The sequence below is a fragment of the Indicator indicator genome, chromosome 2, assembly GCF_027791375.1.
Source record: "Indicator indicator isolate 239-I01 chromosome 2, UM_Iind_1.1, whole genome shotgun sequence".
Classification (NCBI taxonomy): Eukaryota; Metazoa; Chordata; class Aves; order Piciformes; family Indicatoridae; genus Indicator; species Indicator indicator.
In genome coordinates, this window is record NC_072011.1 from 22,137,456 (window position 1) to 22,165,048 (window position 27,593).

The window sequence follows — 27,593 nt, forward strand, 5'->3', positions numbered from 1 at the left end:
GAAAATAACCATACCCCAGTTAAGGAAGAGTCCCTTTCCCAAAATTAAATCATATGGCCTTTTGCCTTTCTTTATTGAATGACCCAGCTGTCAGAAGTAGAGTTAATTTCCATTTCCATCACAAAAGGGTTCAATCTGCCTGCATACAACATATTCCAAGGCCAAAACGTTAAGACAAGCTGAGCTTGCAAGGTATCGTGTCACTGTTGGACGCAGAAAAGTAAATGCAGTTCTTTAACGGTAACGGGGTATCCATAGTACGTGTGTTTGCATCTAGGTGTGAGTGTACATATATATATATGTATGTATATACACATATATACATATATATATATATGTGTGTGTGTGTATATATACACATATGTATATACACACACACACGTTATACATATGGCCAAGTCCTCTTCCAGATGATTAAATTAAAAAAAAAATGATACTTTCCCTATCTTGACCATATGGCTATAAATGCAACACACACAAAAGAAATTGAATCAGCCACATGTTCTCAAAGAAAGTGTACTTTTGCAAAAGTAGTGGAATAATGTTGTGACTTGCATAGACTGAACTCTTAGTACAGATTAGAATTTCACCCAAACAGAAAAGAGAAGTGTAATTGTAAAATCAGAGAATTTAAAACACCAGTATTTTTGATTTAAAAAAATTATGCCCAGTGTATTTAGTACAGAAGCAGCCCACAGAATGATCAATTAGCATAAAGAATGAAAAATTAATAACTTAATGCATTGAAAATTGAATTTTATTTTATTAATTTGCTGCTGTGTTAGTGCTGCATAGAGTAAGGCACTGGATTAAGAACAAAGCAGAATTTTTCTAGTGCCTACCTAGGTCATTGGCTACCATCTTGGAAAATTTTCTGCTTGTGGTCTTCACTGTAAATAATATTTTAATATAAAAGATCAATCTAAGCGCATTAAAAAAGGAACTGAAGAAAAAATACTATAGAAAGAAAATACTGTACCCTTTTCTATAAAATTATTCATTTTTTGATCATCATCAGAATTGTTTGGTGAACCAGAACCTATGAGTGAAGACAGAATGAAATGGATATACAAACAATATTTTGGACAAATCCAATGTATTAACATAAGCTTTGAGTTTAAGGAAGATACAATGATGTATTAAAATACCAAATACTGATACTCTTATTCTCTGTAGCTGTACTAGATAAAAATCCAAATTATTTGGGCATGACAAGAATTCTAACATATTGAGATTAGTCACAAAAAGTATACTGTATGTATTGTTGCGCAATGCATTGCTAGAAATATTTTCCTCATTGAAAAAAGCATTTACACTGAATAACTATATTGCTGTCCTAGTCATGGTTCCAGACATAAACATTAACCTAAATTGTGATTCACAGAACACTATTGTAACAATAAACAGCATTATCAGAACTGTAGGATACTCTCCTAACTTGCATAGGCAGATAGTCCCTTTCACAGTCTTCTCAACTGTATACCCACCCACTGAGGAAGTCTAATGGAAGTATTTTACACTTCTCTTCACCTAGACACTGGAAAAGTGGAAGAGGTGGAAGATGTAATCACTTGAGCAAATGCAGACTTGACTCCAAACAGTGGCTGGTCTCTTTCACAGATTGTACTGTAACAATCAAAGCCAGTAACACACTCAATTGCCAATCCCATCCTCCAATCTTATTGCTAGTAACTTTTCACACTAGGCTATTTTCCTCTCAACTAGGAAAAAAAACCCTAAAACATTTCTATCTGCATCTCAAGCTCATGAATACTGTGCAGGTAATTTCTCCAAAATATTCTTTTACTTCTCTGAAAACTGAATGCCATTTCCAGCTTCTTTCCAGTCATGTGTTCTTGCCCGGGAAAGACAACAAATTCAAACCAAACCTACGGAACTGCAGCTCTTCTCTCTTCACAAACATGACCAAATGATTTCCCTATCAAGCAGGTGCTTCCCTCCAAGTACATTTCTCAAAGGAAAACTGGAAAAGCTGAGAAGACAGAACTGAGGGAAGCAAGGCCAGCCAAACCTTGTAAAACAGTCCTCAAGCAGTAATGAAATGCAACAGTGGCTTTCTTCATCATCTTTTGTCCATTCACTACTTTGGATACTTTAGACTTACTCTTCTTTAGTATTGTGTGTGTACTTGAAAATATTATATACTCTTTCCACAGAATACTAAGTTCTCCAAACTTCTAAATTTCATTCTAATAAGAACTAACTTCAAAATAGTCTGTCAACTGAATGGTCAACTCACAAATTAGAGACTGACCTCTACTTCTGCAGAGTTAGGAACCTCACCCTAGTTCTGTTTCCCTTCGGGACATTTGAACTCATCTATTCTAAGTGGGTTTCTTTTCCTGATCATCTTAAAGGGAGGGGAGGCAAATTGTTAAATTTAGGATTTTTCCATATAAAATTTGATTTTCACCTTTGGGTGTGCTTTCATTGCACTGTAACTAGAAAAGGTAAATTGAGTTTTACTCCAACTCCAAATTATGAAAGAAATCCTTTAATTCAAGTTCAATAATGGTTTTAGATTTCGTGGTAACATAACTGGTTTTGGTTGACATTTGAGTGATGTTGGAGCAAGGGGAAACAAAGGACATGGATTATGGGTTACAGCTCATTAGCTGTTCATTGTATACATTTTACAGCAGTCTGTCAGAAACTAGAAGTAGCCTAGACTGAGTCAAATTCAACTACCTTAGAAATATAATTCTTCTCACTTGACAGAGAAAGTGATTTACTGCAACCGCAGCACTGCATAGCAAGTTGCTTATTGACATTGGTATTGATATTTAAAAATTAAATAGGAAAAATACACTTTATTCTAAGCACCACACAAAATACTTGCATTAAAATCAAGTTGTCATGCCAGTACTTCACATCACAGAGGTTTTCATGAAATTGTATCTTCAGTTAAGACTTCAATTAAAATTGCCAGCCAGATTTTAATTATAAATCCAACTAACTTATTCTAGTAAAGGGCTAGCAAAAAAATATTGACTGATATAGATTAGTTTTACAGAATTTAAAAATCAGCATCAAAAGACAGCAGTTGACATATCAGAAATTAAAATTTATGTTAAAATTTCTACTAGAGCTATGAACAGGATATTTTGGCTTTGTCATGTTTTCAGTTTGGCTTTGAAAGGCACAGGCTACAAAAAAGAAAAGGAGTCTATCTTTAATTTCCTTTATTGATTACTATTTGGTACTACACTGTGAAAAGTGCACATACTACTTTAGGTACTTGTGTAAAGCAGCAATGCTGTCTTCTGAATATAGCTTTGAATAAAGCAGTGACTTGACTTTAAAAGAGTAATTGTGAGGCCAAGTGACAAATTTTTAGCTGTAGCCTTAACCAGCCAATATTAAACAAAATACTAAATTACATATTGTGGAAGCTTTCATTTAAGACATTCATGTATAGAAGCAACTAAAGCAAGACAAAACAAAAGCTGAGGGGAGTGTTAAGTATGGAATTACTGCTTTGTAATGGCGCCAGTTTCTGAAGACTTCTAAATCCAAAGAAAAAAATATTAATTTACCACTGATGAGGATGCAGAAATAAAGTAGTTCTTTTTACAAAAGCCATCTTTTCCATTTTCAAGAACTCTGAAACACAATCACCTGAACTATGTTCCCTGAAGCATTAAAAGTTCAGATTTTATCTCTCTTCATGCATATTTATTACATATTCCCACTAAATCTCTTAAATCAGCCTTGTTTTAAAAACTTAAGTTGTGTAACACCACAAAATTTATGTCTGCTGAAACAGTTTGTCAGAACACTACAGGTTTGTTTTATACTATTACTTAACTAGTAAATGGTGACTCAAGGCATGCAATCTCCTGGGCAACTAAGCTGAAGATCAGAGAAAGTTAGAGTTACCTGAAGTAGGTGATTTGCAGCGGTCTTCTGGCACCACTGTACCTTCGTTAATGTCACAAAGACCTGCTGGAACACAAAAAGCAATGTCTAATAAACAGAGGTGCCATTTTATCCTTTCTTCTGCTGCAGTTAGGAATTTAATTTCTTATTAGATACAAACCAGCCAGTCGTGAAAGAATTTCTGCAACATATTAGTTTTCTTTTTTCCTTCCTAATTTGGACATTACCCACAGTGACTGTAGGGTAACTTCTTCCTACTAAAATTTTCTGCACAAAATATACTTCCTCATTAGAGAACCATCATGTTTTCAGCAACATAGACTTATCAGAACAATTATTTACACACTATAGATACAAATTAAGTACAAATACAAATTCTGTTTTGAAAAATCCTGGTGTTATAGCAAAAAGGTAATTGCAAAAGAAAGTAAGGTGAAAGGGGAGCTTGAAGATTATAACCACATGTGTATTATAGTGCCTGAAACTACAGATTGTTTTTTTTTTTTTCCAAATTATCTTCCCATTGCTTTGTATTTGCTGCTGCACTTGTTCATTTTCCAACTCCTTACTGACATCACTTACAGACTTTATGTTCTGGGGTGTTTACAAAAGTGTTCTTCCGTGTATGGAGGAATTTCACTAAGTTCTTGTATCATCGGATCCAATCATTTGAGCAATTGCATTGTTAATACTTAAAAGGTCATTCGTTCCTTCCATTCCAGTGAGAGGAATAAAATAGGAGTCCACAATAAGATGTTAAAGATTGAAAGCCTTGTTAAGGTCTTGGATATTAAACTAAAGAACTAGCTAGAAGTGTATTTTTTGATAACACATTGCTGTTAAGACTGTCCATGACTAAGAAAGGTGAATTTTATGGATACTTAAGGCTAGGAATGCATCTCTAGGTTTATATAACAGTTAAGAAATTTCTTGACATGATATTAATGCAAACAAGCACATAATGCTTAACAGTAATAGCTAAATAGTTGTTAAAAGGAAAGGTTTTTGCATGCAGACAAATATTTCCAGTAGTCAAAAAGCTTGAGAGGTGTAGTGGTAATAGCTAAGGCAACAAGGGCTTGCACATGAGAAGCCTGTCTACACCAGCTGTGCACTACACATTCACTAGGGTATCTGTACAGCTCTGTTAACAGAGAACTGCAACAAAAATGGGAAGAGCAGTACTTTTCTATGAAAGCTTTACAGTTTCCAAATACTAAACCAGAAGTTAATCACATGAAGGAAAAAAGTTCTCCTGAAACAGCGTATCAATGTGGAACACACTGAAAGTATGTTGCCTTCTCACAGTAATTTTTTTAGGATTACTAAGAATATATACAGCTTGAACCTCAGAGCTATGAGGATTGATGTGGAATTGTCAAAGTGAGGTTTCTTTAAGCTTGCGCTTAAAGAACAGTCTAGAAAACAATTTAAGGTCTAAAAATGTATGGTGAAATCCCAGGTGGAAACCATTCCTGTCCACTACACACACAAAAAATTAAAAAAAGAAAGCCAAAACAATGTATCAGTGAGTACTACGGGATAAATTTGTACATATTCTTTAACAAAGTATGATTTCACCTGTGAAAGCACCAGTCTTAAACAAGTATAGGAGTCTGTTTTGTAGAACATGGTGTTGTGTAAAACTATTTTTTTGAAATATCCATGTACTTCTCTCCCAACAAGCAATACAAATTTTAGATTTGTAGCAGTCCTGATGGGACAAACCACTGCTGTGCTTCTAGAAATAGTTGTTTTTAAATCATGCTTCTTCAGGAGTTAAACTGAACAAATACAAACATGCAGTTCAGGAACTCAGTTTTCTCTTTCTCATAAACATTCTAAGTATCTTCATAGAAGAGTTTAACTTTTCACACTAGTTTACCTATGGGAATTCTCTGCATTGGCAGGAATAGTCTTTAGCCAAGTCACACATTTGCATGCTTGCTTTCTTTTTAAGAAGTCCTGAGGCTAGGATTTGATTAATATATCTATTAATGAATAACTGGGATCAGTTGACTGAACCAAAAACACCAGTGCACTAATTTCAGGTGTTAGGTAAGATTTATCTCACTAAAAATTAGGGTATGTATTATGACAATCACATTATGGCACATAAACTTGGAAAATCTAAGTGTAGCCATCACTGCTGTTGCGTAAGAGAGAAAACAGGAGACAGAAGTAGATAAAAAGTAATCTTGGCTATGACTGTATGTGGAAGATTTTCCTAGGCACAGCTTGAGTGAAAGTGATAGAATGTAAATAAATTACCATGGGATGCAAAAGGGAAAATAATGATAAGGTCTAAATAATTACATTGGTCTAATATCTAACACAAAGTTAGTTGTATAAACTAATTCTCTCCTCTTTTTGGTTTCCTTGCTCTAGCAGATACTAGCTGGCTTTTTCTTGGCTGTTGCTGCCCTTGGCTGCGTTTCTTTGCTGTGGCTAAGCACTAATAAGCTACCCTGTGCTTTTCTTCTCTTTCTCTTTCCCCTGGCATAGGGAGGAAGAAACTTTTGGTAACCCCCTGATTTTGTCCTGGGGGGAATCTTGTGTTGTTTATAACATTGTAAATATATGTAAATATTGTATATCTTGTACATATTCATTGCATTCCACATTTCTAGACTGTAGTGTGCTTGTAAATATAGCTTCATTTGCTTTCAACTGAGCTAGTCTGGAAATTTTATTTTGGGGGATAATTTCAACTGACCACACTGTATTAGTAACTAAACTAAGCAGAGAACAACATGAAAGGTTTAAGTTTGTGAGCTTAAGAAGGTCTGTCCTTGACCAGTGAGAACAAACTGGTGTAACAATCATTATTGCTGTTCATCTTAAAACCCCAGGTACTCTGAAAGGGTAAGCCAGTAAGCCAGCTCTTACGGAAAAGTTTTCTGGTTTCAGGCTCACAGTCAATTTACTATAGTTTTTCTGATAAACACGAACTGATCCAAGAGTTTCCATTTCAGAACTGCAACGATGACAACCTGCTAGAACACAAATTTATGAAAAAGTAACTTTCCAAAAAGCTTTTAGCTTATCTCACTGAGTTCTAGTAGAAAGAAACTGATAATCTCCAAAAGGAATAGAAAAAAACCCAAAACCCCAAAAATTACCATGCTGCCTTAAAAACTCCCTAGAACTACAGCTGAAATTAACTGACAAAGTAAGTCTCATGAGACATTTGATAGTTTTTCACATAAGTTTTAGGCAGATCTCTGAATAAACTACAACTTGAGTGGAAACCAGCCTAATTAAAAATTACAACTAGGACTAGCTTGACATGAAGCTGTAAAAATTAAAAGTAAAAGCAATTGACCTGAAAAATGGGAGTCAAAGATCCCCAAACTCAACTATCAAGCTTTCTGATTCAATTCTAAACTTGGCATAGCCACAGTTGATGTTGGCCTGATTTAGTCAATGTTTTAAGTTCGAAATACAAATAGTTCATGCCCAGGACCATTTTAAGGAGAAGGGGGATAGGGAAAACAATTACCACAAGCAATCCCAGAAGAATTTCATGCATATATTGTCCTCCATTTTGACTCAAGCCCAGTTCTGAAATAGTTGTAAATTACATTAAAGAAAACTAATTTTTTTTAAATGTTCACACATTTTACAAAATCACATGCATACAAGAACTGCTTCTACATTGTCAGAATCAGTTTACTGTCTTGGGTAGAACTACCTTAAAAAAAAAAAGTTCTATATAATTGTAACATAGTTGAGAAGTCACAAAATCCTGCAAGTCCCACCAAAAGTAAGTTGCAAGACTGTAAGACTGACATCCTATGTTAACTTATTTAAATAGGGAAGGAAAAATAACAGCTGTGCCTAAGTTTTCATGTTCAGTTATAAAACTAACTTTTTTTGATGATTTCATACCAATATTGATGTTCTTAATGGCTCCTGTCATATTAGCGAACAGCACATCAGGCAAAGGTCTCTAAAACTGTAAGCCTCAACTGTCTATAGCTTTCATCACACTATAAAGCTTCTACTTACACATTTTATGTCTTTCAGCAGATGGCCAAAGTTGTTTTTTCCCCCACCCACTACAAAGATTAAAGGCAAAGGCTGACTGTCCTTGAGAAGCACCTGGTGATACTGTCTAGCAGGCCTTCACAAAACACATACTGCATGCTTCACAACTATAAATTGCCACCAAAACATGTGAGTAATATACCTGGTATGAATCACTGATAAATTCCAAAACACGGTCCCAACTGGGAGCTTGTATCTGGTGAGCTAGCCTGAAATGATAGTATACAGTCTAGCTAGTGTAGAGAGCCTTGTCTCTAAATAGATGCTGCTTTAAGACGTGAATCTGAATTTCTTTTCTGAGTAAAAAAAAAAATAAATAAGATGACAGAAACATACATCACATTCTTGCAACACAAGTGAAGGGAAAAATCTTGCATTTTCATTCATATGTTAGAAGATATGCAACTCTTACGCTTGAACTTTTAGAAAGTCCTTTAGTATTTTCAACTGGTTGACTCAGGACATGCCATTTACTAGGTTATAAATATGTAAGCAGACAATGATGATCTATTAACTAGATATTTTGATTTGATTAAGTAGATATTTTATGATGGAACATACAAAATAACAAGGTTCTTAATGAAGAAGGTTCAGTTCTCGCTGCCTTTTAAAAATTTTTTTGGCAAAAACCACACAAGTGGTTGAGCAACAGAGGATGTTTTCTTACTCCCCTCTATATTTACAGAAATAAATTCAGAAATATTACAACACATATGTTTGAAAGAATTGAAAATAGGCATATCTTTTAAAACAAAACTAAGGAAGCACAAGTTCCTTGCATTTTTGAACACACTAAATGCAGGTCTTAATGTTTGTGAAAACACAAAATCCAACTCTTTTCATTCTAATCTTACAAATATACTAAAGGATAGTTTCTTCAATGTAAGACTTATTATTTATGGAAAATCACACAGCAATGAAGTTTTACTATTTAAGTTACTGAAGTCTATGTTATATTTATATTGAAAGAGCAACAGATAAAAAAATATTAAATGATAACTCAAGAGAAATTACATAAACTGCAGCTCCAGCTAACTAAGATATTGTCGGGATGCCAGAAGGAAAGAGAATTAGCTACATGGTTAAGAAATTAACTTTTTTGTACAAAACCTGTTTTAATCTTTTCCTAGATTAAGTAGCCTGGGTAAATTCAGCTAATTGTTGCCTTCAGAAACCACTTTTGGGACTTCTGCTCATCTTTTGCTTCCCTTAACAACAGCAAATTAGTAGTGAATCCTTGTTTTCAGTTCTGTATCATCTTACAATGGAAGCATTTCTTTTATGCCTAGTTCCCTTCCTCCCTCAGTAGCAGAGGTACTTCTTTTTAAACTCCAGGTCATTCTTAGTTTTATTCTACCCTCCAGTAAAAAATGGGGCAAGATTACCTACCTCTGCCCAAGGGCTGAGGAAACTGGCATACTAAGGAAATGAATAATAGTATGCTTTATTTTGAAGCTTCAAATTCTTGGATGCTATGAATGATTGAAACAGTCAGGTAAATCATGATTCTGATGGGCCACCTCCCTCACATGAAGCACCTTAACTTCAAAACTGCTTGGATATCCCACAGAGGCTGTGCAACACACAGACACCTCCACTATTAATCCCTATGAACAATATCGTGTAGCAGTAAATTTTCATTTGTAATAGATAAACCACTTTTTTTTTAAACAAAGTTAAATATTAATACTTAACACAGGACTTACAACATTTTTTTTCTGCCAGAAAGGGGATGAAGAAAAGGAAACATCTACTGTCATGTCTCAAAACAACATTAAATTTGGCAAATAAGATCTTGGGTCTGCAGACATCAGTAACATCTGAGACAGGATCTCCTTTTGATTTTAACACTTATTTTAAGCAGCAAAATACAGAAAGTATTTGAATTGGTTTTTCCTCTAAGCTTTTTTAAAGATGACATGAGCAAAAAATACAATAGATGCATGATGGATTAAAATCAGTTTCTAGAAGTAAAACAGTTATAATGGATGACCAAAAATACTTATGGTGAGTGAATAAGTAAAAAATCAAATTCGTATGTTCAGAAATCTTACTGCCATGAGATGATGACTTACTTATATAAGAGGTGCGAAGCTTTTTCACAGACTCTGAATATAAGTTAGAAAGGCCGCACATGCAAGAAGCCACAGTCAGCATACCTTCATGAAGCAATGAGAAAAGGAAAGACACGGAGACACTAACAGTGCATTTGAGACAAAAAGCCAGCAGAATAACATATACTCAGGTTTATAAAATGCTTGTCATGCAGATCATTAGTATTAAAATGATGAAAAATATTTTTTCATGTGACATTCATGAGGAAAAAGGATGTAATTCATGAACATCTTGGACAGCTGTAACTGTTAAGCAGATCCAATACATTAAAGGTGAAGAAAACAAACCAAGCAATGTTTAACACTCCAAAAGTCAGTGTATAATCTAAATGCAGAAGTTAAACCCTTTGCTCCCAAGAATCAACATAGTTAGCCAGTAAAGATACTTCTTATTTTGTTAAAAAGTCATTTTCTTAATAATTTTTTTATTTATTAGAAGTATTTTATCTGACAGAACACCAACTCTGCATGTCCTTCTCCAGTGGTTTTTAGACCAATTTCCTCAGTTGAAATAAGCTGACTTGTGCTGGCTGTATCTTTCCAAGACAATGATTCAGTAAAATTCATCTTAGAGCATCCACTTCAACTTGAATAAAATATTAACTTACAAAACTTACCGGAACTCTATTATCAATCTCATTTAAATCAAAGGCTTCCTCTCAAGCACAATATAATGGCATATACAACATAGCATAACTCATCAGGGTCATTTCTAGTCAAAGTTTAAAACAGGAAGTCAAAAGATACCAGCAGATACACTGGCTATCTGCAAACACTGATGGGTTTCTACAAGCATGTGATACATGTACAAGGTTTATCAGCAATACTAAGACACTTCTACGTCATGTTGGTTTCTTTTAAGTCTCAAACTGCATAAATCCATTGTACATTTATATTTATTCACACAGATAATGTTGTCCCATTTGCTTTTTCTTAAAACATACATTACACTGATGAAGAAGTAAGGACATGAAGCATCAGTAGAATCCATTAAGAATCCAGTCTTGAACAAAACATGAAGAAACAAACCTGCAGTAGTGACAGTAGGGACAGCTCAAGAATAAAGTATGGAGAAAAAAATACACTTGTATTCAAAGAATATGCACTAATATCCCAGAGAATCTCGGAACAAAGCCACAGGTGGTTACTCACCTCCAGATGGTTGTCGAGTTTTTCGGGGAGATCGTGGCTCCCTGCGATAAGGGTCATTGGAGCCATACAGTTCAATAGTGCCTAGATTCAAGAGCACTGTCTTCTGGAGGTAATCAACCATGGCAATACCATTACAGTTTCCAAAAACTACTCTGGAAAAAAAAGTGCAAGAAAAGATAGCACTAATCAAATGTTGGTAAAGTTTTACATCGGTATTTGTTGCTGTTCAGTAGTTTAAAACTTAGGGTAATTCATAAAAATTACCCTAAATTGTGCATATTTAGAAATTACTATTTCAGAATGCAGCATTGTTCAATTGTTCTCTTGTAAAAACACATGACACTGACTAGAATTAATCACTATCATTTTACCTGCCAACCTATCTGACAGAGCCGTAAGCAACACTCTTGGCTATACAGTGCCAGGCAAGGAAGACTGTTGCTTTGTTTCTGATGTTAATATTATAAGGATCTGCCTTGACCCAAAAGGAATTGTATTTAAAGCACAGAAAGCTGACTGCCTCATGTTGCTGTGCAGTTCATGTGAACACACACAGAGAATTAACTTTTTAATAGACAATTTTAAATCTTTAGAACAGAATAATGAAAAAAGTTGTGTACAATGTACTCACAGGCCATATGCTGAGTTGACTGCCAAGCTAGTTATCTGCTGAGGTGGTTCTCCACTCACCCACACTAGCTGGATAACTAGCTCAATTTGGTAGCCTGGAGACTGCTTGAGAGGAGAATTTTTAACTCTGCAAAGCAAACAAAACAGTATCTTTTTATGACTCTCCACAGTCTCCATTGTCACCTTCTGGGCTTAGAATTCACTAAATTCTACACCACGCTAGACTTAAAGTTGGTAAACAGAAAAAAAAAATCCAACACAAACAGAAAAAAAACCCAAAAAAAGGAACAACAGAAAAAACCCAAACTCCCCCCCACCTCAAAAAAACACCCCCCCCCCAACAAAAATATAAAAGGAATCACAAAATAAAAAACCAATCCCAACCCAACAAACCAGAAAAATGGTCATTCACTTGTTTAAGCGCCTTTTTGATTCATGAGGGCACTGATAATAATTGAGTAATGAACACATACACTTCAGTTCTCCCCTCTTCAGAGCAAGGCATTAACAGCACTACCTTGAAGTACTGACTTGAATAGACGAAGGTCGGTCTTCAACTGCTAAGAGAAAATTGCTACCCATTCAAGGGGCAATGGGTGCAAGTTGGAGCATAGGAGGTTTTGCTTAAATATAAGGAAAAACTTTTTCACCATAAGGATGGCAGAACACTGGAACAGACTGCCCAGAGAGGCTGTAGACCGTCTTTCTATGGAGATATTCAAAACCCACCTCAACATGCTCCTGTGTGACCTACTCTAGGTGATCCTGCTCTGGCAGCAGGGTTGGACTAGATGATCTTTTGAGGTCCCCTTCAACCCCTAACATTCTGTGATTCTCCAAGGAACTCTAATATAAAGAATGGAAGGGGGTGAAGGGTTCATGTGGAAGAAAGGTACCGTAAAGAGAAATGGAAGCATAATCTATTGAGACAAAACCAAACACCTGATAATATGATAGGAAAAAAGTAAATTAAAATAATGGCAGACCAGTTATATGGGAAGAACCTGGAAATGGGAAAATTGAAACTCCTGAAAAGATTTTGATGGTGTGTTGATGAATAAAATTAGTGTCCGGCAGAAAGGAGTAAGTGTTTCTCATCTTAAGGTGAAAAAAACTAACACAGAATATAAGCTTCTCTGGTTTACTCATTCATTCTCATTAATGCATAATTTGATTTGCCAACATTTTACAAGAAACTGGAATTTTCCAAATTTTCTACTCCATCCAGTTTTCTTTAGAAAGACATTTCTGCAACTCAGTGCAAACAATGAGATTTGAAAACTCCAACCCAGAGAAAACAACCCCATCAGAGTTAGTATTTTCTGGATGCACGCAGAAAGAGAATTAAAATCCAAGGGTCTTAAATTTCAGAAGACAGAGTACATACATATCTTAATTGTATATCTGAAAATTAAGTTCAAAGTACATTTCTCTGTGAGGAAAAGGTGATGGTCCAGAGGTCTCATAATACAGTCTTGTAGAAGACTGTCATCATTTAGCTTTCTTTTCTCAAATGTGTAAAAAGTTTACACACAAAAGGAACCTTAAGGAAAAAAATCCCAGTTTAAAGAAAAAAAAATCTGAAAATTTGTTCTACATTGAAATGACCTACAGCAAGAGCACTATGAAGCATCACGCAAAAGAAACATCCACAAGACTGGGACACTTATTTAGCCCTGTTTCCTGTCCACAAAATACAAAGTTCCGTTGGAGCCATACAAAAAAACCCCAAAACATTTATAAGCCTAAAAGAGGGTTACCTCTGAGTTATTTGTAAGCATTTTCATTGCTTTTGTTTTGGCCCTAAAAACGTAAGGCTTTGGAAAACTAACTGGTGAAATCTCTTCAGACTTGGCCTAAAATTTTGTGGCTATCTTTAACATTAAGTTACCTACTCATTACAATGGACAGTAAGATTCCAAAGTAACTATATTTTTGCTGTTGAAAACGTTTGTTCTATAGCATGAGCAGCTATAACTATGCTAATATGTACACCAAAGTTTCTAAAGCAGGCAGCTCCAAATGTAAGATTTTATGTATTTTTTAAAAAAGTCATCTTATGAAGCTTAAAGAAACTAAGGTTGCAATATTAATCTCTTAAAAGAGAACTCAGCTTTCAGATACTTGGAAAATGTTGCTTTAAGAAAGGAAATTAATGTCACATGGCATTCTAGCCCCACATTCTTGTGAAATTTCACACTCTAAATTATAACAGAAAATACTTACTTTAAACATGGGACATTATCACGAAGTCCATCAGATGAACTGCTACTAGTAGATGGATGAGACTGAGGAACAATGGATTGAGGATTGGAACCTGTGCCTGGAGTTGGTAAAGGTGGCACCTGTTCCCCATCTGGAGATTCAACATCGTTTATTTCATACAACAGACGTACTTCCAGCATCTGTAAAGTAAAAAAATTGAGTGAACTCTTTCAAAAAGCTAGATATGAAATAAAAGAAATGCTATTGAAAATATAGCGATAAAAGTGCCATCAAGGACTTTTCCATTTTTCACAAGATAGCAGTTTCAAAAACAGCACAACATCTCATGGCATTTAGTGTTCAGAAATAGTCATACTATCTACTGCAGATTGAGTACCTCAAGATTACTGAAAACTGAAGCTCTAATCTATTTTCCAGTATTTAGAAGTTTCCTGCTTAATATTGGAAAGGAAGCAAACACCGAACCCATTTAATTATCATTCACTGCACATAATAAATTAACAGCTATGAAGATGACTTGCTTATGTGTTTCAGGAATGCTAAATCTAAGAAGAGATGAAGGCAATCAGACAACTCTAATTTATACTATTGTAACACTGTACATATGGGACTTATTTCAAAGTTTGGCATTGCACTGAAGAGGATCATACACTGTGAACTCTAAGTTCATCATGATTTCAGATTTCTTTCTGTCAGACCTGTAATAATACTAGTATTAATTGTTGTGCAGTTTAAATAAAGGTTTTGACCATTTTAATCTTGATACCTGCAAAGCAGAACTTGACTCATGGACTGAAACAAAGCACTATATATTTTAAAGCATTCCTAGGAATGGATAGTTTGCTAGAGACTGATTTATAAAGATCATTTAGGAAAAATTATTCCTTCAGAAGGGAATGTAATTGTAATTTTTTTCTTCTGGTCTTTACTTATGTATGTCTCCTTAAACTGAGACTTAACTGAAGGGGCAAGAATAAGAGAGGAGATGCTAAAGAAAAACCCCTAAACAACTACATTGTGATTAAAGCTATACTTGGAACACACAACATTTTATAATGAAATGGCTTCAAGTTAGCTTTCAGCTCATACATTCAGTAAAGTTGTATGTGCCCAATTTAACAAGGGACTTCTCAAACTCTTGTAATAGAATTCATCACTGTATCTTTTACAGAATAAAGCAGTGCTATGGCAATGCCCTCAAAAGACCTTTGGGCATGCCTGGCACGCTTCTAGCTCTGCATACTGCAGTGGTTTTGACAGGACAGATGGTAATTATTAAGAATCAAGGGAAAAAATGGAATGGACTCCCTAAAGGATCTGACAAACACATTTCATTTACTTCTATTTTCATTTTACCTTTGACACTGCTAAGTTTTGATCCACTATTTGCTTTGATAGATAGAACAAAGAAATATTACTGGCTGCAAAACCCAATGAAAATAAAAAACTTGTTTTAGCTACAAAGTTAAAAAAACGCTTATACTATTTACCGGAATGACTTCTGTTGTCACCTCCTGCTTGCTGAACCTGTAAATAATCACATGTGCAGAAACTCCCGCTATACACAGCATTCTACTTTCTGGACACCATGAAATGATCTGAATAGCATAGGGATCTTCATCTACTATATCTGTGTTTGGTCTGTCATCTTTATTCCGTGCTTTTTCAAATACTTTGGCTGTTTTTAGCTTGTAGAGTACTTGCAGCGTTACTAGGAATAAACCAAGAGAAATAAAAATTAATTTTAATCTTAACAGATAATTTTGCTTGTTACCTTTTCATTTAGAAACCTCTTTTCTTAGATAAAGCCACTATATTCAACAAATGAGAGCAGAGCAGAAGCACTGAATCTGTGTTAACTCCGCCTGTGTGCACCACTTGCCCAATACAGCTTAGTATAAAAAAAAAAAAAAAAAAAAATCCAAATCCTCAGTTTTCCTGACAGATATATAGTAAGACCTCAAAGCTTTGCAAGGCTGATGCTTAAAGATCTCTTTATAACAATATCTAGTTTTATATGCTATACCCACACATTAAGCCTATCTATACAACAAAATCAAAGTTCCTTTTCTTTCTCCTTGCAGTATTTCAAATCCATGGCCTTTCACCTGTGTCTTAGACCTAACAGCTCTAGTTCCTCCAATCTTTATTTTTTTCTGTCTGATCATTCAGAAGTGCTTCCTAAAACTGTTCTAGTGAGTCCTTGACCAAGCTTGAAACTGAAGAATGTTGGTTTTACAAGACATCCCACTTATTTATCCCAATGACAATCCATTACACCTTTTTTTTTTTTTTTTTTTAACTTTTTCCCCCCAGAATGCAAGTTCTGAGTGCAAGGCACTGATCCTATATTCAAATAAACTGGCTTTGATGCTCTTCAGGTATTAGCAATATCATTCGCATCATAATCTACATTCTTTCTTAGATTTTCTTTCTATTATCTTGTGTTGCTCTCAAACTTCACAGACTTATTCTCTAGTCAGTGGCCCAAATCACTGCTACAAACATGAATTATATAATTCAGAAAACTTAATTTACAGAATCCCTTCTCCTCTTCCATATTGCAGTGGTGTTACCCTGAATCACACTTCCCTCATTCATCAGTAAACCTGTGCTATTAGAGAGATTTAAATAGCTTTAAAATCAAGATATGGGATACTTGCAGTTTTCCCCCCTAATAGGTTTATTTTTCTGTTTTAGAAAGAAACTAAGTATTGTTAACAGAATCCCCTTTGACAGTTGTATGCTGAAGAGAATTTTTAAACCATACAGAATCAATCAGGTTCCTGGGTCTTCCCCACCCCCTAGTTCCACCCCCACCCAAAAGTGAAATTAAAGATCTTTTAACACTCCAAATGCTCCTCCTCTCAGTTTTTAAACATACACATTACATCTGTTCCCTCCCACACCCACACACGCCTTAGCATTTTGGACTCTCGCTAGTCTTCCATAAGTTTTCAAAGAAAACTGATAATAATCCAAAGATTGCTTCAGATGGCTTATAAGTACCAGTATCGTTACTCAGAACCAGGTTAATTGAAACATCTAACTCTGTGTAGGCCATTCTAATTTCAGGTCTTACTGCATTTCTCACTGCTAGCTGTGTATACCTGATGCAACTGATCCTTTAACTGAAAGGAAACATAAAACAATATCAGACTCTTTAGGCCTGTTCAGTGTTCCACCAATGAAAAGTGTCATGATTTTACTGTACGTTCTTCTGTCTTTCTTCACAAATGCATAGATTTTATTAACACAAATGACTACTGTTTCAAATTCTCATTTTTAGATACTGTAATTTCTGGGGAGCTGATGTCTTATAAACACATGCCTCTCTCCTGTCTAAAGAGACAGAAATAACTCGCTGAAATTCACTTGTACTAGAAAGGAATCAATTTGCCTGTTATCCATCTCCGTGCTCAATGTACTTTTGAAAGTCTTTCCAAAAAAAATGTCAGAACACTTCTAGTCTAGCTGCCCCTTGGATTACCAGTGCATTTTCACTGAAGTGATAAAAACAGTGATGCAATTAAGAAATAATTTTGTTTAATCTTAAATCCAAGTTTCATATGGAGTCACTCACTCTACATGAGGCAGGAAATAATGACTAGTCTGCAATTACAATCCATTAGAGAAATCAGTAAGTTTAGATAACTCCTATTTCACAGGAAAAAAAAAAAAAGTCTCTCCTGAAAACACTTACTTGCTGAGGCATCCCAAAACTTGATTGACCCATCAGCATGCCTATGAAATATTAAATAATTAACAAGATGGTAAAATGGTTAGTTGGAGTGTTAGAACTATTTGTTACCAAATAGAAAAATATATGGCTAACATTATTTTTATTAGTACTCTTAGTGACACCTTATTTTCACAATTTATTTGAAGCCAATATCCTACAAATGTGCCACAATTCCTTTTGTCAGAAAGGATAAACAGACATTTGGAGGTGAAGTCCCTAAAACTCCACTGTTAATGTTAGTTTATCATTTTAAGTAGATTACAGTTACCTCCATTACCCATAAGCAGTTTGGTATAGCTTGCCATGTGTTACTTCTTATAAAATGCTCTTTATTTGGAGTGGCACGTGTAAAGGAGATGCCTAAATATACTGTATTTCACTGTAAATGAGTCACCTAACTTGTTTATTTATCCTCAAAATTGAGATTCAGATGACTAGATTTTTTTCAGGACTGTGCCTCAGTCTCTGCAATGTATATAGTATAGTTGAGATTAATTCTTATTAGCACTAACGGGCTGTTCTAAAAAAAGCTGTAGTAGTGCTCTCACTTTCAGTGATGCACTGCACCGTTAGAAATTAAATTTTGCTTATACTCCTTAGAGTAGTATGAGAAGGATCCATCTCGAAAGATCAAAATGAACAGATTGCAGTATTTGGTTGTCCTTTCTGAAATAAAAAAAATTGGCTTCCCTTTGAGAACTGAACTCAGTAACTATTTAATGGACTTTCTATGCTTTAAAGCATTACTCAACTATCTTCCAAAAGTTAAAAGAATAAAAGATGTTTCATTCAGGATATATTGATAGCAAATACACAATTACAATACCACATCATAACAATAATCCCTGCAAAATACCTACTATGAGTTTGCTCGTATCTTTTCTTCCACTTTTTCCTTAAATGTAAATGCCTCAAGATATGCAAATGACTTGTCTTAATTTCTTAAATCATTCAAACCACTCCTGGGACATTGTTGTCTGTTGCAGAGAAAAATATCCCCACTTCTACTTATCAGCTAACAAAGTTATTAGTACACTATGGTGTCACTTACCCTGTAATAATTATCTCTGGATAACTCTGAGTGATCAAACCCCAGTTGCCTCCACTGATAGGCCATTCCTGGAAGGTTAACAAAGACACTGAGGAAGAAAATACCACAGAGTGCAAAGCTAAGCCACTGAAAGTACTGCAGACTCCAGTACTTCACATAACTTCAAAAAAGTGGTTAAGCATATCCACTGCAGAAAAAAACAAACCAACAAATCCCCCCAAATACTACAAACAACACCCCTGGCCCCAGGAAGTCCCTTAGCTTTCAGTGGTGTGACAACTGATGGGAACACATCAGCAAAGTGTAACTGTGGAGAACTTAGCATACATCCAGCCTATAGACATCTGCTATTGGCCACTGTCAAAGACAGGATGACTCAGCACGGAGCTTTGGTCTCCACATGGCCACCCATGTTTTTAGAGCTGCTGATTTTCCATATTTTCAGATACATATATAGGTACTAGATGTTGTACCTTCTTACTGTAACCTTGACGTTTCTGTCGAGCGCCAACTGAATAGAGTGCAGGTATGAGGTCCACAGGACAATCAGCAAAATATTCACAACAGGTAACTGGAGATTCATGTATAGTCAAAGGATAGGGATTCTCAAATATAGGGTACCTTTAATGGATGAAAGGAGAAGTCTGTTAATCTAATACTTTTTTTTTTTTTTTAAAACACAGAATAAAAGTAACACACTAAAGACTAAGTTTGCATTCCTTTTATATAGAGGAAAATAATTTCAAATGAGCTTAGGAACAAATACCTGATGCAACTTTACTGCTTATCCACTACTTTATCAAGATCCTGTAGTACTCTAAAAAGAACCCAAAGTTTGTATTCTAAGATATTTCTAGAGCACTGCTACTCCCTACAGTTTTATTTTTTAAAAGCCTACTATTTCAATGATTTGTGGGGGGAAAAAAAAATGAAGTTACCAAGTCCTAACTGTAGTAAATTGGAGTTAGAAATTTATTTCCAATGCTTCAGTCTATTCTTCCACAGAAAAAGACATGAAGATTCTCCTTCTCACTTTGTATTACTACACTGTTCTTAAACAGAAAGCTGTGCAACACTTTTCATAACCTAGTTACATCTCCAGGTTCATTTTCATAAAGTTATAGATAGCAATACTCAGTTACCAATTAGGAGCAAGCACATAAATATACACACCCCACCACCACCTCCATCAGAAAACTGTCAGAGCCTTAATAAAGAAAAAGCCAATAACAGAGTTTAATATCTTTGAGAGGCAAAAAAGGATACAGCTTCTCAACCCATCTAAAAGAAAAAGTAGCAACAACTAAAGAAAATATTCTGCATACCACAAACTTTATACAGAGCTACCCATAACGTTAAAATAATCTCCTAAAGCTGAATGAAAGAGACTTCATTTTGATAAGATATGACATGTGTAATGACAGAAGGCAAAAGAAAATTTTCTGTAGAAAATAATCTATTAACTTTGTTGTTTTTTTCAGGTGTGAAACAATTAATACTTCTAAAGTCAATCATAACAAAGAGTATAGATCTTCTAAAAAACAAAAATGCTGAAATTTTTTTTTAACATAAAATTAAATAAACCTTAACATAACTTCCAATTTCAGACTATTCAGCTCCAGAAAAACAAAACAAAACCCCCCAAACCCAAACATCTGCTATAAACTTATAAAACTTATTTTATTAAAACTTGTTTTATTAACCTTTCAACATGTGAACACTGCTTTCGGTCCACCAGAAACAAGTTCTGGATACAGCCTATGGCCATGTAACAGTGAAAAAATCTAAATGAAATTGCTCAGTAGCTGCAAGGACATTAGGCCTAAAACTGACCTTCTGAATTCGAGAGACTTCATTATTTAAGGTATCATCATTGACTTTGAGGATACAGGTTTTTGTTTTGCCCTAGAAGGACATTCTTCACATATTTTTTTTTCCCTTCATTGACTGTTGATGACTTCTAATCAGGAATGCTACGAAGATCTTACCATCTGGTTCCTCTACTACTAAACCCTTAATGGTTGTTAATGCCTATACTAATTCCAAAATCCTTGATAAAAAAAATTGTAGGATCTAGAATTTTTAAATTGTTACCCAAATATAATGTACAGCCTGTCCCATGGGCAGAGTAACAAGAGACTCAAAATGTGTTAGGCAGGTACTGGTGAAAACAGTTATGGATACTACTTTTAGGCAAAGTTTTACCACAGTAGTAAACCAGGGAGGAGATGTTACCCTTGTAATGTTACATATATGATATTTACTCCAGCAATATTGGGTTATTTTATGCAATTTAGGTAGCAATCCACTTGCCAGTAAAATCAGCAAATTCTTATGTGATGACAGCAACATTCACCACCAGCCAAAGATACCTAGCTTACCTGAACAGTCATTTCCCCTCCTTCCTTCCCCAAAATTCCAAGCTTCCCATTCACAGCAACAAAAAAAGCAACTTCAACATAAACTGTAATACTTAAAAAAACAGCAGTAATCTATAAGTGACTTCTGTTTATCAAACAAGCATGGGAAAAGCTGTATAATATTCTACTAATATACTAAATGTTAACTGGATAGAACATGATCTATAAAGATTCTCAGTTCTGCTGAAGAAGTCTAACCTCTAATATTAAGGTTTTTTTATGTTCTGGACAAGGAAGGTACTATGGTGTATTAAAAAGTTATACAGCAGGGAAGGCTGAACAATGCATCCAACCATTAAAAAGAACAGACAAGATTCTTACCCATTTTGTGCAAGGTCAATCAGTACTAAATCCTTTTCTAGGAGAACAACTACAGCATATGGTTCTTGGAAGTCTGAAAAGAAAGAAGTTATTTATTGGTATGTGTAGTTTTTGCATGCACAGCCTCAAGAATGTCATCAGTCCTTGCACTACATCAGTCAAAAGCAGAAAAGGCACTCATTGCTATAGTTTCTGAAGATCAGGTGCACACTCACTCCCCCTGAATTCTCCAACTTCAGTTTGGAAAAGTCACATTCTTACTTGAATTCAGTATTCCCTGCTCTTCAATTTGCTGGAATCATTTAAATAGCTCAAGTAACATGAAAAGGACCATGCAGAAGAACTTGTGAAGCAGTATCTATGAGAAAGCAATATGTACTGAACAATGACATCCTTGCAGCCCCAAACTGTTTTTCCTTACATTCAGTGGGATTTAAATTCTAATCACTTACAAAAATGCATTGAAATACAGCTGACTGGACACAAAAATAAGAAAACTGTGAGAGTGTCCTAAGTTTATCATGTCCTCTTTCAGGCAGACCTCAAATACTGAGTTTTATACACTCTAATGGAAATTGGCAGCTAAAAACATTGGAGCCCTCATCACTATAATACTCTTAATCCAACTTCCTAAACTATGATAAAAATATCCCCTTCTGCAGAATAGAGATTACAGATTAGCGATGAGCTTCACGTGACTACTGGAACGAATAAAGTCACTGCTGCAGTAACTGTATCTTAAAATGGTAATGCTCCTTTTGATGTCTGTACCAAAAAAAAAAAAAAAAAAAAAGGAAAAACATGCAACCAGTAATTGGCACTCTTCTAGAAGTAAAAGAGGTTTTATAATGAACTATTCTATTATGATGCTTTGGGAAGTATGAGATACTTCAGACAACAGGAATAACAGATGTTGCTGCAGCCTGACCTCCAGAGATAAAACAAAGGCAATGGCAAAGAATATTAAGATGGTATGACATTCTGAAGAGAAAGGGTCAAAATACTGAGAAAGAGAGCCTACCATTAGGATATGGTGTTTCACAGAGGGTTAGAAAATCAACTATTGAATAGTCCATTTCTAGCACCGCAGTACTTTTCCCATGCATAACTGTTAAACACGGCCTTCTTCCTACAGTGTCATAGGACAAACCTCCCGAGAGAATGATGAAAGGCTCTCTGGAATAAAGCAGAGGTATTTAGGGTCAAGCCAAGATAGTAAATTAAGAGACTGGGAAGATTTTGTAACCTTATAATACAGTTGAATGAAGTATCATTAAGCAGAGATACATTAAGAATAATGTAAATCAGCTCTCCATGCAACATGTAACTTCAGTACATGTTTTAAAAGTTAAAAACTCAAGTCAGACGTCTCTTCCAAACCTTCTGTTCTATATTGCTTATTTGACCAATCTTTGCAACTGTTTGTCAAGACAAGATTTTTTTGTTAATATCAGAATAGTTTCTTTTCTACTGAACTGTAGATTCAGATTCAGATTTACCAAAAGCCCAGTTATGCATAATACAAAACCAAGATCAGGAAAAACCAGTCCATTTACTTACTGTAAATAATTACCCTAAATTTTGAAGGATGAACAAGTTTGTAAATAGCATCATTTTGCAGTCACAAAAATATGACACTCTTGGACAAGCAATCACCTGCCTAATAAAATTTCAAAATATAACATTTTAGGGAGCAAGGACATACATAAATGTCCATAGATCTCTCATCACACTATTACTCCAGACATTTTATCCATTTACCCCTGCTACCATGCACAAAATTTAAGGAACTAGTATGTCACCAACTGCTGCTACTGAATAATTAAATGGCTGAATTGCAAAGTAAAATTATTTGTCAGGGTTGAGAAAAGAGATTAGAGGCTTCCCTTAAAAAAAAAAAGTCTTTAGAGAAACATTTACACACTTGTCTAATACGCACGTATAGTTTAGTATTTAATTTATTGAAAAAAGATGAAGTAAATGTATTAATTGTACTAGATATTTCCTTCTTAATTATTGGAATTCAGCACTCATTTTAATAATATTTATATTTAAAATAGGATATAATATATTTTAAAGAGCAGACTGGCTGTTTATAAGGGTACAACTCAAGAAATTTTACCCTTCGTTGACTGTTGCCTCTCATGCCAGGTTACACTTCTGAGGGAAAACTGGTAGACTGTAAAAATTTCTTTGATCTACTTTTATGCTTGTTTTAGTCAGGAATCTTACCATTTGCATCTATTTTGGAAGCAACTAGCATGTGAGTATCTTCCCATACTGCCTAAATGGCTTTCACTGGCTAGCACTTGAAACGTAAGTGCGACACATTAGGTACACGCTTCTTCCTGAAAACCATGCATTGAATGGTTTAGTTTATGCACATGCTGCTGTTCATGAGTTTGACATATGGCTTAAGTGTGCTCTGTGTTTGTAGCACTGAAGACAAAGCAAACTGAAATAAACTCAGTTTCTTCTGCCTGATCCTTCAGAAGCCCTGTGACTGAAGAGTTGATAGGGCCAAAGACTTGTGCTGTTTGAAAAAGATGCCTTAGACCATGGGTCTACCAAGTTCAATATCATGCCTCTAACAGTAGTCAAAACTTTCTAGAAAAGGACTGTGTTTTCACCTAGTATTCATTTAATCTTTACTCTACATACCAGAACACAACCTTTTATCATCAAGCCTGTGAAGTAAAAGGAAGGGAAAAGGTCAAACTTTAATTTAACCTGTTATTTTTCAGGATGTCAATGAAAAGAAAAACACCGGTTCAACGCACTTGCAGTATGTTACTGTACTGGAATGGTTTATTGCAGTGTTTGTCTACACAAAATTAATGAATTTTTAAAACCTGCCAGACCAAATTTCAGTAATTCATAGACTTGTGGGTTCTCCAACATCAGCTGATAATAAAATAACGACAAACCTCAGTTTCTAAGTTTCATTGATCACAATGTAAACTGCATCCTGGTTTCTCTGGGGTTTATTTTCAACATAATCATACTGCCTTGGCCAGGCTTGCCTCAGTCCATATCCTTATTGAGCAAAGAATCTAAGAGCTAAAAATAGATTACATGGATCTGTGACATGGACTTCACAGATGAATCAAAGATTAAAGTGGACTTTAATCTGATGGAAAGATTAATACAGGTTTATGCATGAAAGTTTTCCTATTTTCATGAAACCATGGATTTACCATGAAAACAAACTGTGTGTTTTCTAATCAAATTCTTAGAATGTTGTCTTTCAGTTGTGACATTACCTGTATTTAAAAGGTTAGTACATATGAATTAAACAGAAATTAATTATTTAAAAAGACAAGTAAAACTGCACTTCATGTAAACAGATGAGATTGTTAAATATCAAAGCTGGATCATTTTACCTGCCTGATACAACAGAAAAAAAAAATAAAAAGCAGTGCTCAGCTCTCAGAATTCCTATACAGCATTTTAAACAGCTGCTAATAGTTCTGCTTCAGCAGGTTTGGAAGCAATCCCTTCACATTAGATTTCCTCATCAGTTAAATCTGTAAAACTCACTTGGGGTACCCTACAAAATAATGCACTACAAAGCTGGGTAATGTTTTATTAAAACAATTTCAGAACACACAGAAATTAAGTCTTTTAGTGTAAGATGTTTCTGCTCAATTTTAGAAGTAATTTGTCAAATACTAGCCAGCTTCTGGCAATCTGGATGTGACAGAACAGTACATACAGAAGTCAGGCCTTTGGTACCAGTTGGCTTACTTTTCTAACCATGAGCGAATCTGAGAAGCAAATCCCTAACGATAAAGCTGGAAAAGGCTTCAAGAATTAGTTCAGTTTAGGACTGGAAATCTTGAAATAGTCTTGAAGATAAATTACAAGTTATTTTTAAGAAATGTGGTTTTGAACCAAACTCACGCAACCAAATTTACTATTCAAACTAACTTAGAGACCTCATTATTAGTGCAACTTCTGGCTTCCAATTACGTCCATCCATCTTGTGAAAGAGGGCCCGCACTACAGCTAGTTAATGACGGCTGCGTGAGCTACCAATGCCCTTTTTTAGTATGTTTTACAGAGAGACTTTTGAGCTGAAATTTCTATTAAAACAGAGCTCCAGCAAAGAGTATACTTGATGGAAGACTGTCAATAATAACCTTTCTACATATATTCTCCCAGAAATAAAGCTACAGACGTATTACTGTAGGCTGAACAACTGGCTGCAGAGACTTTACAGGCACTATCTGCAGTAACCTTACGAACCCAAAACCAGAAAGAAAACCCCACAACCTTAAATAGGTAGTCTGAAAGAACCAGAAAAAGCCTCATGTCCTCCTGCTTCCCTGTAGGGACAACACAATGGAGGGCAAAAAGTAAGTGATTAGTTAGAACTGCAATAGCAGTAAGAATAGTGTTTGTAGCACCTACAGCAGGTTGCAGTCCTGTGTTCCTCCTGCATGGTACTAGATACCTTTCCTCAAAAGAAAGTTTATTAGAATTAGAAGCAGTAAAGAAAACCAGTAAAATTGTATCAATGAAGTGTTTTCTACATGAAGAGATACTGAAGCAAACCTAGATCATGGAGCATTCTGGATAAGGGAGGTGAAAGAAGGAGTGATGCAGAGCATAGAAGAAATTAAAATAGAATGGTTACTTGCTATTTTTCACTATGAAGAAGTCAGCTGAAATAAACAGTGCATCTTCAATATCTTCTAAGCTTTATAGTTTTGCTTTCTTCTGTGGACTTTTTTTTTTTTTTTGCATAACAGAACACACTGCTATAGAAACAGGTTTATTTTAATGTGTTATACTCCTTCCGTAGCTAGAAAAAAAAAATATTTAATCCTGTCCAGGAAACATTCTCCTCTGTGCTGTAAAAATTAAACCACTAATGACAATGTTTTAGCTTAAAGTGAAGACTGTATCATGTTCATATCTAAATCAATTTCAATCAGTAAAGAGAAAAAACACAAAAATTTTAAGCATTCAAAATTAGCTCTGCCTTGCCTTAAAATTACAATTCAGTATTTTAAAAATAAAATTTTCTCCTTCTTTTAATTATCACAATAGCTACAAATTTAGAATTACACTAAAGATGGAATAAACATTAGACAGAAAACATTAAACTGAAAGGCATCAAAACATTCAGTTTGGACAAACACAAGAAAGTGGGAAAGAGCTATGTATTCTTAGAAATTGTACAATAATAAACTCCTCCTTAAATTGCATGAAAAATCAAATAGTTTTCACATTGTACTATTGTAATTTCATACAACAAACTTCAAATTAACCTTTTCCTTTAGAATTGACTGTTTACAACAAAGTTTTTGTAGAAATAGTAACGTCCTGAAGGTGAGACTACCTTTTGTTATCTGCGTATCTTTCTTCACTTCAGCTTTTGGTATTTCAGTTGATAAAAGATACGCAGACAGATGTAGACTGCTGCAAGTAAAATATGACTTTCCCACTGATCATAGGGAATTAGATACAGTCTTAAATTTCTACCTATCTGATTTTTAGCAGCTAAAGCCACTGATACTATATTTATATTAATATATTAATAGAAAGAATTTACTATTTACTACTTACTAATCAGGAAAAATATTCTATACATTTGAATGCCTGGAAAGCAAACAACAAAAATACATAAACCTTGCAAAAAGTAAAAGTTGTAAAAAATAATCAACTTTGACAAATAACTGAACAGGTTTCCACAAACATTTTACCTTTTAACCATTTTGGAGCCATAAATAAAAATTCTTTTTCATACACAGTTCATGAAATATTTCAATCCTAATTGTAATCCTGTAACAAAACATGCTACTCAAGATACTGTCATTCCATCTGAGTCTGTTGTTGCAATTATGGCTTTGTAAAACTCTCAATATGCATAATTAGGCACAGTGTACTGCATAAATTACTGCACTCTACCAGAAAAAGCTTCTGTCAGTAATATTTTTGGGAGAGAAAAAACATATTCAGAATTTAGAACATTTGCATCA

At 34.8% G+C, this 27,593-nt stretch overlaps 1 protein-coding gene across 3 annotated transcripts in view; it reads right to left on the reverse strand.

Moving 5' to 3' along the window:
* STXBP5 (syntaxin binding protein 5) overlaps positions 1-27,593 on the reverse strand; it is a 95,511-nt gene that overhangs the window by 17,789 nt on the left and 50,129 nt on the right. The window contains exons 10-21 of one of the 3 annotated variants that reach the window (XM_054393120.1): positions 22,628-22,782; positions 21,607-21,679; positions 19,339-19,486; positions 18,866-18,933; positions 17,776-17,816; positions 15,563-15,783; positions 14,073-14,251; positions 11,848-11,973; positions 11,217-11,368; positions 3,901-3,966; positions 980-1,039; positions 843-890 (exon numbers count right to left, since the gene is read on the reverse strand). In XM_054393120.1, coding sequence (XP_054249095.1) covers positions 843-890; positions 980-1,039; positions 3,901-3,966; positions 11,217-11,368; positions 11,848-11,973; positions 14,073-14,251; positions 15,563-15,783; positions 17,776-17,816; positions 18,866-18,933; positions 19,339-19,486; positions 21,607-21,679; positions 22,628-22,782 — 1,337 coding nt within the window. The remainder of the gene's footprint in view (positions 1-842; positions 891-979; positions 1,040-3,900; positions 3,967-11,216; positions 11,369-11,847; positions 11,974-14,072; positions 14,252-15,562; positions 15,784-17,775; positions 17,817-18,865; positions 18,934-19,338; positions 19,487-21,606; positions 21,680-22,627; positions 22,783-27,593) is intronic. The other 2 variants (XM_054393128.1, XM_054393136.1) reach the window with 2 other exon arrangements.